General features: G+C 33.4%; 1 protein-coding gene across 14 annotated transcripts in view; it reads left to right on the top strand.

Annotated features, from left to right (window-relative positions):
• The window catches only part of LCORL (ligand dependent nuclear receptor corepressor like), a 158010-nt gene that overhangs the window by 50977 nt on the left and 91176 nt on the right, over positions 1-15857 (top strand). For 13 of the 14 annotated variants that reach the window (XM_045075962.1, XM_045075963.1, XM_045075944.1 and 10 more), the window contains exons 3-4: positions 1703-1782; positions 2656-2785. In XM_045075962.1, the coding sequence (XP_044931897.1) occupies positions 1703-1782; positions 2656-2785 (210 nt within the window). Of the gene's footprint in view, positions 1-1702; positions 1783-2655; positions 2786-4678; positions 4726-15857 lie in introns of all 14 variants that reach the window. The other variant, XM_045075988.1, reaches the window with a different exon arrangement.

The raw sequence follows: 15857 nt of genomic DNA, 5'->3' as shown, positions 1-15857 counted from the left end.
ACCTTTTAAAGCCTCAGCTTGGAATATATATTGTCACTTTTCCCACATTCATTCTACTGATGAGAAAGTTCTGCCTTCCTAGTAAGAGACATTGCAAAATTCCATGTTTAAGAGTGTGAATGTATTATTCTATTATAGTGATAGGTCAAAGGATTGAAGAAAATTATAAACCTAGGTAACTACAATTCTGGGTTTTTAATTGTATAGATTCCTTAAACTTTCTGATTTATCAAATCATTTGCAAAATAGTGGTCAGCTTTCTTAAATTGGTATATTAAAATTATCTGTTTTCTGCAAATGACCCATATTAAATACATTTGTGATTGTGCAGGATTTAAAAATAATGACTGATGACCCTGCTTTGTTAGTAACTAGCCTTTGGATGGTGTTTTATAGTTTATAAAGTATTTTCACATTTTTTCATTTGATCCACGAATAAGGTGGTGGGATCATTATTTTACAGATAGGAAAATTAAAACAAAAACTTCGTAACTTGACAGGGTAACAACTAGTACGTTCTATTCCAGTTGGAGACTTTAAACCCAGTTATCTTTCCACTACCCTTTGCTGGGTCCCATTGGTCCCATTTCCTACCATTTCTAAGTTTGGATAATATTGGGAATATTTCTAGACCAGGGCCCAAACCGAAGGGAGCTATTACTACACTCTTTATACTCCAGCAGATTACATTATCTTCTATTTTGACTTGTATATATCTCAATTGATGTAAGAATTTCTTGGGGGCTGGTCCTAACTGGTATTTATTTATTACCATTCCAAGAAAAGGTAAGCTTATTTCCTGCTTAGTTTAACAGAAACATGTATTCAACTTATTTATTTTGAAAGTATGAGAGAAAATTACTGTGGTATACCAGTGCTTTTCACATTAGTACCCATGTAACTGCCTCAGATGATAATTGTTTCATATATTGGAGGTTCTATGTAGGATTTATTTGGGAAAGGAACTTGAGGGGAGTTTAGTTTGAAAAATCATTGTACCAAGTATAGTTAGGTTGACAGTGTTGTTATATTGTCATAAAATTTCCTCATCATAAAATGTTTGTTTTACACAAACTTTCTAATATAATAGTTGGATTATATGAAACATTCTTGTGAAAAAAAATTCAGGTTTTGTGTGGAATAATATAGCTTGTTTACCTCCCTTTTATTTGAACTCTTAGGACACCATCTTTAAACAATGTAATAAAAATTTGATTTCACTTCTTAGCTATGGATTTCTACATTTTTTTTAGGAGCATTTCATTTTCTCAAATCTGTGGGGTTTTCTGGTGTTGTACTCCCATTTGTCTGTTTTATGTTGCTTTCAGGATGTGTAAAATTTATTTTTCCCCATGCTTCCCTATTTTGATTTCATTCATAGTGTATATTAAAAATTAGTAGGTAATTATAAGTTAAATCTTTTAGAAGACTAGATGATACTTAAAACCCTATTGTTAGAAAATAAATTTATAATCAGCTCATTGTTCTTGCTTCTTTGTCCCATAATAATGCAAAATTACTCTCCTTACAGTCTTCTCTGTTTATTTCTTTCTAGATGTCATCTCTTTAATTTTAAAGTTAGGCCTTCTCCCCTTACTATTAGTAGTTAGTTTTTTTTATGAGTCTTTGCTGTGGAGAGTGGTAATTTTATTTGTTTTAATAAAGTTAGTGTATTTAATGAGTATTTTTCCCTCTTTTAAAGACTGTGAACCAGAAGAGCTGACTGACTGGTCTATGGATGAAAAATGTTCATTTTGTAACCTACAGAGAGAAGCAGTCAGTGTAAGTTTTAGTGCTATGAAATTATTTCTGAACTAATTGCACAATTGTAACAGTTTTTTTAATTTGTTCTGAAAATTGGTGACTTACAATGGAAATTTAAATACTTGATTTTGGTAATGAGAAGAATATTTTAAAGTCTTATGTTAGAAGGCTAACATTTAGCTTAACTTGCAGGTGAAATCACAAAACACTCATCCTTTTTGCTTATTTCACATTTCTTCCTTACAGCTCCCTGACTCATGAAGTTCAGTTTAGATCTGTTTTGTATTTAGGTAGGCAGTGTTGAGCTCAGAGCCCTAGCTTGGTTTGAGACCACTCTATAGTCTGATTTCTTAGGAATCTATACTTGGGAGGATAACGTGGTACTACTTTTTAGCCTTTTACTTTCTTGAAGTCTTCTGGATATCAGAATTATTTCTTGTGTAAATGTTTGAATTGTGTCTACTATAAACGGGCATAAACTAGACAAGCAGCATCTTCTTGTATGGCGTGAAATCCTAATTCTTTACTATTGTGAGAAAGGCTGAGAAGAAATGAGAACTGGACCCATTTAGTCAGATTAGTGGGTAAACATACCTACTTTGTTGTTAAAACTCTCATTACTGGCATGCTGTATAGTGAATTTATTTAGCAATGTATTTTATCTATACTCCTCCCCCCCTTTTTGGGCTATAGTTTGCTGAGAAATAAAGCTAATTTGATATCAGAGCTAAATTTCTTTTCTCCTGACTCCTGTCCCAAATTTTATGTTCTCTCTCTATAATTTGTTAAATAGAATAAATGAACATTTAGATAATATTTTTTGGCTGTTTTTAATGGAATCACATGTGTAATTAAAATGGATTGTTTTATGTTGCTTTTTTATAATTTTAGGATTGTATACCATCTCTTGATTCTTCACAGTCAACCCCAACGGAGGAACTATCATCTCAGGGCCAGTCCAACACTGAAAAGATTGAATGCCAAGCAGAAAATTACTTAAATGCACTCTTTCGAAAGAAAGGTAATATTGGTATACCTTTTCATTTAATATTAGCCGTAAAGATCTAGACTGTTTGTATTTTTCTCACAAGTCTTTTTTATATGCCAGTCTTTATTCTATTTTTTATTATTTTTTTATCTTTAATTTTTCTTCACATTTTTAGGGACATTAGGATTCTCAGTTACTGTAGTGCTAATCTTCTCTTAGCCATTCCTTTTCACCACTCTTTTCTCAGATCTCTTCCTGACTTTATCAGACATTTTTCTCATCTACTATAGGCAGACAGGAAATTTTTTTATGCTTCTGGTCTTCCTTATTTTGTTGCTGTTCTTAAGACTTCAAAAGTTCTTTCATGTTGAATAAGTGATAGATATACACAAAGCTGTCTTTAGAAATATAACAGTTAAATCCTTTATCAGCCAGGTTGAAGTATATTTGCTGGCTTGGGCTATCAGTGTTTCTTTGGTAGCTTGAGTATGCTTACTTAACATTAAATGTCAAATGTTCTTTTTTGCTTCCTGTCTGTCTAAATTATTTAAACCAAATGAGGCTTGTTTCACTTGTTCCCTTACTTCATACACATGTATCAGAGAGAAGTAGTTTTTATATCTTAGTTACTTGAGAAAAACTTTAGAAATATAGAACCTTCCATTTTTTGTTCTTGGCAATTTCTTTGTTAGTAGAGTGTCTTAATTTTCACCATATAGATCCTTGGAGTGAGTCATGGTGTAGGGGGAATGCAGGTTGGGAGCAGTTACCATTCTGCCTCCCACTTTCCAGAGATCAAGAAAAACATTACTGTATTTCATCTAGATATTGACTTTGCCTTACCCATCTTTGAAATTATGTTAATATTGGATATTTTTCTCTTAAATTGCTAGCTTTCAGATTTTAATTAATAATGTGGAAAAGAATTTTCATCTTTGAGCAAGGAGGCTTTTGTTTAGTCCTCAGTGTTAAGAGTTCTTTTCTGTGTTGAAATACAAGAATCTGTGATTACATTCATTACATTAAAAAAACCTAAAGTTAAAGGGCGCCTGAGTGGCTCAGTCAGTTGAGTGTCCAACTGTTGAGTTCAGCTCAGGTCATGATTTCAGGGTTATGAGACAGAGCCCTTTGTCAGGCTCAATGCTCAGTGCAGAGTTGGCTTGAGAGTCCCTCTCTCTCTCTGCCCCTCCCCCCAATATGTGTATGTTCTCTATCTCTTTCCCTCCAATAAATCTTAAAAACAAACAACAACAACAACAACAACAAAAAAAAACAAGAAAAACCCTAAAGCTAAGAACTGTATTTTTTAAAGTGCAGGAGACTGAAAATCTCTTTCTATATGTTACTGAAGTGCTTAGTGTTGAGAAATTGGCATTTCTCTTGAAAAAAATTTGAGAGGGAGAGAGTGGAGGCAGGGGGAAGGACAGAGGAAGAGGTAAAGAGAGTATCTTAAATTGACTCCTCATTCAGCAGAGAGCTTGTTGTGTGGCTCAGTTTTTTGACCCTGAGATCATGACCTGAGCCGAAATTGAGAGTCAGTTGCTCAACCAACTGAACCACCCACACATCCCTAGAAATCTTTTTTATCTGAACCAATATTACAAACATTTTGCATTCTTTCTTTAAGAACTTTATAACATTAATTTAGAAAATTTTATTTTGCCAGTGTATTTACATTTATAAGAAGAATTTTGTTACAAACTTCTATCACTAAGAGAAGTAGAAGAAATGTACACATTTATACATGCACACAATAAGTTTCACTCACCTTAGAACTCATTACTCAGTCTCCATTTTCTTGAGTGATTTATAATGGTAGTAGCTAGAATTATCAATAATAATGACCTATAATTTTTGATAGTATGGAGTAACCTGTGCTCCATTGCCCTGTTAAGAGTAATCAGAAAACACTTGGTACTATTTCAGCTGATTCAAGCATCTGGGTCTTCAAGAGGTCTCCTACCAAAGGTTGGGTGAGTGTTCATGGATATTTAGTGACCTCTCCATTTGAAGATAATCTTGGTTTTCTTCAAGATCTTTGAAGGATTTCAGAGTTTTTAAATGAAAGATTCAGAGTTTTTTTGCTTTACTTCGCGTCTTACCTTTGTTAATTCCTTTATTTGTAGTCCAATGTGATTTTCCAGATTTAATTAAACAAGGATTTTTCTACTCATTTGCTTGGTTTTGGTTTTTTTCCTTATTTTCAAATTTTCTTTGAATAAAATCATTTTAGAGGTTTCCAGTATGGTCCAACTAGGATAAGGCCAGAAGGTCATACCAGTATCTTTAACTGATGATAACTCTGTCATTTATTTAGATAATTCTGCTGTTAACTTGACATGGAAATAAAAGGCATAAACACTTCTGGGTGTTTTGAGTAACAAATAAAATGTTGATAAAAGATATTGTTGGTGAAGCTTTTATTTGATTCCTGAAAAGTTCCCAAATTCAGCCATTTTCAGGAATTCTGGTTATTAGTAATGTTAGTTTTATTGATAAGTACAGATACTGATCTTTTGCTCAGTTTGAGGAACATATTATGTTAATCATCTTGCCAAAACATAAAGAAATCTCTTTGTAGCTTTATTGTAGCTTGTTTATTATTTCTCCTAACTATGGTTTTAGGATGATGATAATGATAAAAGTAAGCTGTGATTAAGAACCCACTACACAGGATAATGATGATGATTGATGTCATCCATTCTGATTGAGCACTAAGGATTTTTTACACCTTTTCATTTAATCTGAAAACAATGTTAAGAGATAGGTACTATTGTTATCATTTTAACAGGTAGAGACAGTGAAACAGAGAAGTTAAATAATCTGCCTTTTTGGTTCGGTTACGAACATTTGAGTCCTCAAGAAATTTTAAAAAAAGTTGAGAAGTGTTCTGTGTGAGAAGCTCCTATATTCTTTTATGTACTAAGTAGGAAAATCTTCCTATTCTCTACTACTTAGCCCCTGGGATTAGAATTATTTTAATTGAATTAGGCAGACTAGAGAGGACTTATGAAAAATGCTGTATTTCTCATACATTTCCATTCTTCCTTTAAATGAACTAGAAACAGTTTTAGTGATTAGTTTCCTTATAGAGTTTAATAATAGGTTGGAGAAAACTTAAATACTAAATACAATTTGCCAACCCCTTGTAATTAAAACCTTGTCAAAAATACTTTTTCAGGGTTAAATAAATAAAATGGGGGAGGGTGGTATTTTAGTACAGAGCTGAACTTTTAACTAGTTTTGAATATTCCTGAGAAATTTTTTAGAATTGAATTCCTTCTAGAGTTTAACCTTAAAATTCTCTAGAGTATAAAATAGAATGAAAATTCCATGATAATAGGCACTTTGTTTTAATTGCAGTATCCTCAGTATTTAGAAGTGCTTGTCATATCTGTCTTGAGTAAATATTTCTTGAACATATGAGAGTGCTAATAAACTGTCCAGGTATCTTCCAGTTTCTCTATATACTCTGGTATTAGTACTTACTTGTTTTATTTGGAGAAAGAAATTAAGTTAGCATGTACATATGGTTTACCTTTCCCTACTTTGTACTAAAGTTTATTGCTGTGTATAGTTTGAATATCAGTCAGTTTTTTTTGAAGTATATAGAAACATACACTTATAGATATAAAATGCTTTTCCAAAGTATCCCCATCATATGTATACTAAATTATTTTGACTTTTAGCTTCACCTTCTCTGATTACTTGAAGCGGTATAAGTTACTGGTTTATGAGTCAGGAAGATGTCTCATCTTTTATTTTTAAATTAAAGAAGGCTACTTGACTAAATTGGAAAGATAGTATACACATAGTAGTTGAATGAATCATACCGCTAAGTATATAATAAAATGAAATCTTTCTTCATCAAAATATATGTTTTCCCTGCTTTATCTTTTATCTCCACACACATTTAGCATTCTTGTAACTCCTGTTCTGTTTTTTTGTTTTCAAAGAGCTTTCCTGATATATTTGATGCAGTTCGTTGAAAGCTGCTATTAACCAACCCTTTCCCCTTAAATTAATTGGTAGCCAGGTTTTATATAAAGTGTTTCAACCTTTTCTGAACACAAATCCTTTTCCTTTTATTTTAAACTCTTAATTTTTAAGTTTTATACTGTATCAAGATATAAATATTAATATTGCTAAGTAACCAATTGGTTATCACCAATAAATAATAAAGCCTAGATTTCTTAGAAACGGGAATGTTGATCTTTTAGATTGCTTTTCTCTAAATGTAGGTATCCTTGAGCAACTATGTAGATTTGACCTGACTCATTCAGACCCTGAGTTTTTCTTACACAGATGTGTCTTTATGAGACCATTGTGGGTCATACATTGAATTTCTGGGCTGCCTTTTGGAACTCTCAGGAAACTGTACATTAGTGCCATAAAATAATTCACATACTGTTATGGACCATATTCAGAGGTGTTTATGAAAAGATTTGTCATGTTTATGAAAAGATTTGTCATATACCTGGAAGCTATTAATGAAATTCTAAGAAAATACACTTAAAATTATAACTGGATTTAAAAGATTTTTGCATTTCTGGTAAAATCACCTTGCTACTTGCAATATACTATCCATAACAGGAATTAGAGGCCAACTAGCAGGTCACTCATTATCATTTAGATTTTTATCTCCTTTTATCTTCGTTATTCTTGAATTTGAGTCAGCTGTCCTTTTACAAGCACCCATATTTCTACTTTGTCTTCTAAAACTCGTGGTCTTTCATCAGCAAAATCTCCTATATCCTCAATCTTTTCCTCTTAATGTTCCCTTTATTTTATTTCTGTAACTCAGCTCTGCATATTCTTAAAAGATGTTTTTGTAGCCCTCTCTCTTTCGGACTTTTTAATTCTTTGCTTTATGTAATATAGGGTGATACCATAGGCAGGCAAACTCTAATAATCTTATAGTTGCTTTCCCATCATTTATTTGCCTTCATCAAAACCCTGAGCTGCTTCGAAGCATATGACATCGAACTATTCTACCTGCATTATCATGTGGACCTCTACCAGCTTTTTCACTTTCTTCCTCCCAAATATTGTTCCCATCAAGTTCTTAGTGACTTCAGATTCTCTGAATCTGCTAGAGTGTAGCCTCTCAGTTATATGATCTCTTCATTTCCAATGATTTTTTCCTCCATTCCCTTCCAGCCATCTTTATCCGTGATTATTCCTAGACTTTTGCCACCTCTCAAATCTTTCTCTGATTATAATTTTATTCCATTACTCTTTCCCCCTCCCCCTTCCCCCTTTTTAACCTCAATTCAATTTCCAGTCTGTTGATCATGCCAATTTTCACTCTTCAGTGTCTCCTGTACATGACCTATGACTTCACTTCTCTCCTTACTCAGATACTATGGTTGATCACTATGATCATCTTTCATATAAAATCTTAACTCTGTTTCCTCTCGTTTCTTTTGTCATATTTGCTTGTTAGAACCTTACCTGTCCAGTTCCTCATTTATTACACACTTTGCCTGGACCAGCTGAACTTGGCTAGAGTAAAACACCCAATTATGCTCACCTGAGTCTCATTTAGTCAGTTTCCTCTCTTTCAGGTAGTTGTATCTTTTTTAGCTCTCCAACAACTAAAAATCACCCTTTTCTTTTTGTAGCACAATTAACCTTCTAACATATATAATTTACTTATTTCTTTTATTTATTGTTCATTGTCTTTCTTCTGCTGCTAGAATATAACCACCATGAAGAATTGGATTTTGTATTTTTGTTGACTAACATATCTCAGGCTTCTGACACACAGTAGATAAATATTTTACTAAATGTTTACTAAACATTTATTCTCTGTACTTTTACTGTCTTCATTTCTGAATTCTCCTTCTCTTTTTAACCCATCCCAATTAGCCTTTCTTTCCACTTCACTAATTGTTTTATCAATTGCATTGGTAATTCCATCTTGTACTATTCAAAGGGAAGTTACCAGTTCTCATCTTAACCTTTCAGCATCATTTGATAGAGTTGATCACTTCCTTATTTTGATTTCTAGGAAATCATATTCTTTTAATTTTTTTCCCTCTTTTCTCACATTTTTTTTTTAAATGCTCCTTGCTGGTTCTTATCCTCTTGACTTCTAAATGTTGAATAGCCCTAGTAATCCTCAGCTGTCTTCTGTTACAGATATATTTTAACTTACTTGATACCCTCATTTTATCCTATGGCATTAATTATGATGTGTGTGCTGATGACACCTAAATATATCTAATCCTAGTCTTTCCTCTAGTTTTACCCACTATCTAATTGCCTACTTGATATATTCTTCATATGAATACTAATAGGTGTCTCAGAATTACCTAAAACAGAACACTTGATTTTACTCCTCTAAAATCTTCCCCTGCTGCAAACTTTCTCATCTTAGTAAAATATATCATTCTTGGGAGACTTGGGTGGCTCAGTTGGTTAAGTGACTGCCTTCAGCTCAGGTCATGATCCTGGAGTCCCAGGATCGAGTCCCGCATCGGGCTCCCAGCTCCACGGGTAGTCTGCTTCTCCCTCTGACCTTTTCCTCTCTCATGCTCTCTCACTCTCTCTCTCAAATAAATAAATAAAATCTTAAATATATATATATATTTAATATTTATTAAATATATATTATATATAAATATATCTATATATAAATATATAATCAATAAATTTTATATATATATGACCAGTTGGTCCGCTTCAAAAACTAGGGGCCTTTCTTGAGTTCTCTGTGTCCTTCATATCCACAGCTAACCTTATCATCAAGTTCATTGGCTCTGCCTTCAAAATCTGTTCTAAATATGGCCACATTTTGTCATTTCCATTCTACCACCCTAATCCAAGGCGCATCATCTTTGGCATATACTACTTATAGAGCCTCCTAACTGGTGTCTCTGCTTCTACGCTTCCCTTTCCTACCAATTCATTTTTATACAGAGAAGGCTAATTGATGTATTTAAAGCCTAAGCCATGGGGTGCCTGGGTGGCTCAGGCAGTTAAGGGTCTGACTATTCATTTTGGCCCAGGTCACAATCTCAGGGTTATGAGATCGAGCCCCGAGTTGGGCTCTGCACTTAGTGGGGGGTCTGCTGAAGATTTTCTCTTTCTCTCTCTTTCCCTCTCCCTCCCTCTGCCCCTTCCCCTGCTTGCTCTCTCTCTTTTTCTCAAGTAAATAAATAAATCTTAAGAAGAACAAAGAAAGCCTAAACTAGGGTGCCTGGGTGGCTCAGTGGGTTAAGCCACTGCCTTCGGCTCAGGTCATGATCTCAGGGTCCTGGGATCGAGTCCCGCATCGGGTTCTCTGCTCAGCAGGGAGCCTGCTTCCTCCTCTCTCTCTCTGCCTTCCTCTGTGCCTACTTGTGATCTCTCTCTGTCAAATAAATAAATAAAAAATCTTAAAAAAAAAAAAAAAAGAAAGATCATCAATTTCTCTTTCTAAAAGCTTACAATGACTTTGAATGTCACTTAGAATAAAATATATCAAGGGCTCTAGTTGTGCTTCCTTCTTGATCACATTTCTTGTTGCTCATTCTTTTGCACACTCATGGCTTTTTGCTTTTCTTCCAATGTGCTAACCTTATTCCTTTCTCAGGGTCTTAATATTTGCTGTTACCTTTATCTAGAATCCCATTTCCATAGTGAACATTGCTCAGTCCTTCATAACACTAAAATGCCTCAGCCATCTTATTTATGGTAATTCATCTCAGTCATTCTCTTATCAATTATTTTGCTTTTTTGTTTGTTTCATCAGACTTTCTTTTAAAGTCTGTTATCTGCTATTTCTAGAATATAAAAACCAATGAAACAGGGATTTTGTCTGTTTTGGTATATCCCCACCACCTAGAATAGTACCTGGTACAGTTAATGCCAATAACTTGATGTAGTGCATGTAAATCATTTAGAAAAGGAATGTTTTGACGAGCAAAGCAATACTTTAATCATGATTGTCTATCCACAGTGTTATAAAATGTGATTCACAGCCATAGCATGTGGAACTTTGCAAAATTTTTAGTGAGTCCTTGTAGGTAACAAGCAAGTGCCAATATTCTAAGATATTCTAGGAATCAGCCAAAAATACTAAATATATAAGTGCTTCTAAATTCCTCTCAGAAATGTTTAGTCATTGAATTGTTCTTTCAGTGGTTTTGCACAATCCTAATAACATTGTGAGAACATGATTTAAATTTTGGAGAAGCAATGGTTCTTCCCTTTATCTACATATAATTCTTTAGAAGTTTGTCTAAATTATTTCTTTGTACATTCTCCTTCAGCTAAGAAAATATGGTCTGCTAGGTGAGAAGGAAGACCTATTCTCAGGAGAGGTACAACTCTACTTGGGGTCCAGTTTTTTGAATTATCGTCTGTCCTTGGATAATATTTCTTCCCTATACATTCTCTAATATGTCAGATAAACTAGCCTGTATCCAAATACATTATATTTAGTGATCTATGTGTGCTATTTACAACACTTTATAACCAAAGTACTGAATAAGAAAAAGCACTTTTATGTGGAAGTAACAGAAGAACCAATATGTGCTGTAAAACTGTTGAGGATTAATTCATTATTTTTTAAATCTTTTTATAATATTTTTCTGATTTTCTTGAGTAACTCATAAACTCACCAACTGGACTATCACCTCTATGTTCTTTTGTAGAATACTACTAATTTAGTTATTTTTCCCCCCGAGTATGACTTTTTCCAAAGCAAGACCAGCATGTTGGGCTTTGTAAAACATATTTCTGGTCCATGATTAGGGAAGTTCATTTATTTAGCAAAGATCTGCTAAGCTTCTTTCTACATCCCAGTACATACCAGTTAACAGAACACCAGACACATCCTAGTCATCATGGACTTTTATATTCTGGTGAGGGAAAACAAACAATAAGTAAATTGTATTTGTGGTTGAATGTGCATGTATGTGTACACATACACACATATCTCTAACACACATGCTGAGTTTGTGTGTGTGTAATGCTGTGGAGACGAGGCAGTTAGAGGAGTTTAGGGAATACCAGGATAGAGGTAATGGTCATAATTTTATAAAGGGCAGTCAGGTGACATTTGAGGAGATGTAAAAAACAAAAAAACAGGGTAGCAAACTACTGAAATCCTAGGGGAAATACATTTCAAAAGTTAAAGATAATAATTATGAAAAATTATATAGCGATTGCCACTCCCATTCCTCAGTTTTATAGATTATTTTCCTTTTAAACACAAACCTAAAAGTGATGGCATTTTAAAACAGGCAGAGGATTTAGAGATTATTTGTTTCTTTTCCTATATCTACAGAAAAAGGAAAAGTTAAATAAGTTGACCAAAGGACATGTACTAAGTAAATAAGGAAATAATGTAAGATGATAATTACTAGTAGCACTTAGTAAAATTTTTAAAAAGGCATTTTAAAAAATCTTCAGTTAATGGATTATAGAGTTGCCTGGGTGAGGTTTGTTGGTTAAGAAAAGAGATGGAAGCTTTAGTTCCTGTTGCTGCTTATTGGTGAGTAGAACAAGCCAGAGCGAGCTGTGAAGTGGTAAATAGGCAAATTAAATGCCTGAGGTTCATCAATGTCTGAATCCTTGGAAAAGCAATGATTCTTTTTTTTTTAAAAAAAATAACAGAAAAAAATAAACTACTATAAATGGATGAACTGTTTAAGTTCTCTTCACTTGCAGTTTTTCAACTCCTGGTCACCTAAGATTTTCCCTTGCAGTTTCATTTTTTTAATGTTAGGAGTCTTCTCATATCAATCTAACTCACTTTTAGCCAGAAACATTTTACCTGTATGATTAAAAATTTCTTAAAGATTACCCAATCTTCAAGTATTTGTGTCTCCTTTATCTTTGAAAGATTTTCTCAATCATAAATTCTTTGTTAGCAGTTCTTTAACATTTTCCCTGTCTACTTCATTAAATCTAGCCTCCTTAGCAAAATGTAAAACCTTTTGTTTTATATTGAACATTTCCTTTAACTTCTACAGGTTAACCAAAAAATGCTAGTCTCTTTCATACTTCATTCGTTGTTTGTTGTGATACTTTTTCTGAAGCCTGATTCACTTAGACTATCTTTTTATTAAAACTCTTTCATAAATCCTACATCTAGAAATGTTGAATGCATCAGCACCCCACATTTTATATAATCATACCAGGTATGAAAAATAGAAATCTATATCATGTGGGCATTTATCCACTGTTCTAGTTGGTCAGAATATAGCTCCCCATAAGGGACCATGAGATGGGAGATAAATTAATTTACTGTCTTTTAGTAGTTTCTAGTTTCTACACACCTCCTGTACTTCAGAGCATCTCTTCAAATAGAGCATGATTCTCATATTCAAAAAGATGTGTGATTCATAATATGTAATATATGAGATTATAGACCTTAATTGATGTATATACTGTACCTATTGGCTATTTAAGAGATTTTAAAGGATAATTTTGATTCTGCAAAATGATTTTTATTTTTGTCAATTTTAAATATTCTATCATATTCCCTAAGAGTATTGATTTTAGTATATTTAGAACTTTGGAGGCAAAGAGTATCTTAATTTTTTTTACTCTTTTAGTTCCTTATAAATACTGTTTTTTAAATAGTTTTGTCAAAGACATAAAAAACACAGAAGACACTCTTTAACACATAATGAATACATTTACCACTCAAATTTATGAACAGTTAGATTATGCATTTAGGTATAAAATGATGAAAACACAGTATCTTTTAAAGAAATGCACGTTCATGCATACTGCATTCATGTGTATGGTGGAAGAACATGGCTCAGCTGCCTAATGAGTTTTTAAGATACCATATAGCAGTATGGTTCAGGAATATTGCCACATGTCTAGGCAAATATAAGAGGAGCCCACTCAGAAGATGATGCAAGAGTAGTTTCCTAGTCAGTTTTCATCTTCTCAGGTGCTATATTTGAGGTGTCTTTAAGATTTTGCTCTGTGAAATAATATGTGTAAGGTCTTTTTAAAATAAGAACTGATATGTATAAATCATTCAGTTCTTCTGCCATAAATTTTGTTTGTGTGTATTAGATGCTGTGAAAATAAAGGTTTGCTTTTTTAAAACTTTTCACAGAAATCTGCATGTCTTGGAGGTCTACTTTTCTCTGATTTTTTTTTTCTTTTTAAATTTTGTCTCTTTGGGGCACCTGGGTGGCTCAGTGGGTTAAAGCCTCTGCCTTCAGCTCAGGTCCCAGGGTCCTGGGATCGATCCCCATGTTGGCCCCATGTGGGGGTCTCTGCTCGGCTGCTTCCTCCTCTTTCTGCCTGCCTCTCTGCCTACTTGTGATCTCTGTCAAATAAATAAATAAAATCTTTAAAAAACAAACAAAAAAAATTTTGTCTCTTTAAGTTTTCAAGTTCTTCTTGGTATTTTAACTTTTTAAAACTAAGCCATAACATTATTAGTTTTTTGTTGTTTTTTTTTTTTAATTTTAAAAAAGATTTTATTTATTTGAGAGAGAGTGAATGGGCACAAGCAGAGGGAGAAGGAGAAGCAGACTTCCCACTGAGCAAGGAGCCTGACACTTAGTCTTAGGACCCTGGGATCCTGACATGAGCTGAAGGCAGACACTTAATTGTCTGAGCCACCCAGGTGCCCCAGCTTACACAATTTTAAAACAGTGATTATCTCTGTCATTGTGTACCCAAAGATAGCAGGTTGTTAGATGAGTTTAGAGTAAAATCTACTATGGCAATTTTTTGTCCGGTTTTTTATTTTAATTTTTTATTTATTTATTTTTCTAAGATTTTATTTATTTGAGAGAGAGAGAGAATGGGGGAGAGAGTGAGAGGAAGAGGATGAGTGGAGGAGGGCCAGAGGGAGAGCCAGACTCCCCTATGAGCAGGGAGCCTGGGACTCTAGGATCATGACCCGAGCCAAAGGCAGTTGCTCAACCAACTGAGCCATGCAGGCACCCAACTTTTTAAAAAAGGATGTCATTTTAAAGCATAAATATAGCAAATTGTCATTACCCTTGGAAGTAACATGTCTAAAACTCTTAATCTAAAATACTTAAAAAAATATATTTCTTCTTGATATCTTAGCTGTAGAATCTTAAACCTGATTGCAGTCTGCCTGCAAATTTAAGACATCCCAACATTCTAAATTGTATGGTATTAGAATCTCAGGATTGGGGCCTTTTAAGGGAAAAAAGTAACCTTTTAATGGCCAAAGAAATTAGCCAAGGACTGAAGTATTTCATGTGTACTGAACTGAAATAAAAAGGAAGAGGAGTCTGTTGTTAGCTAAATTTTTCCAGATAATTTTATTCATATACTGTAGTTTTATGAATGAAAAAATCTAGTGTAAAAACCACCTGAATTATAGGTCAGGCACTGAATCAGTCTACAATCTCACTGTTTTATAAAAGGTTGAAGTTCTGTCTTCTCATAATTTTGAGTCTGATATTTAAATGTAATTTTTGTAGAAATAACACTTTATTAAACATTTTCTAACACATGAGCTTTCCTCTCTATCTCATTTAATATGGTATGTAATTCTGTTTTAAAGAATTACCTGTTCCCTATGGTACTTTGGAACTCATTTTTTCTGAATTTTTCTTACTCACCAACATACGAGAAGTCTAGGATTCTAGCAGAGGGTTTTTTCAAATACAGTATTTGTGAAGTGTGGTAAATTACATTATAAATTGCCATCTTGCCATTTTTAGCTTACATATAATTTGAACTGTCAGTTACAGTTTACAGTTTGCTCTTGGCTAGTTGTGCATTTTATCTACAACATGCTCAGACTGTTTTAATAAGGTTTATTAATTTGAAATATTGATTTGTTAGTAATAATTAGCTGGTTCCTCCTGCCTTTTCCATATGGATTTATATTTTTATGGGCATGTATGAATTTTCCTCCTTAAAATGTTTTGAGTGAAGTCTTCTAAAATGTTTCTGTCCTCAATAGAAGGAGCAAAACACAAGCTTTGCAATTGAACAGATATGGATTCAAATCTGTTCACACAGAAACAAAGAATATATTATGTGATTCTGACAAACTACATACCCTTTTTGTGACTTGTCTTTCTCATCTGCAGAAGAAATACAATAATTATAGATATTTATTCTTTGTTGTCTACCCTCACCTACCAAAAACAGTTTT

The sequence above is a fragment of the Mustela putorius genome, unplaced genomic scaffold, assembly GCF_011764305.1.
Source record: "Mustela putorius furo isolate JIRA1106 unplaced genomic scaffold, ASM1176430v1.1 tig00000083_pilon_pilon_pilon, whole genome shotgun sequence".
In the NCBI taxonomy this organism is placed as follows: domain Eukaryota; kingdom Metazoa; phylum Chordata; class Mammalia; order Carnivora; family Mustelidae; genus Mustela; species Mustela putorius.
The sequence above is the reverse complement of the archived record's forward strand: the minus strand, read 5'-3'. Positions and strand labels throughout refer to the sequence as shown.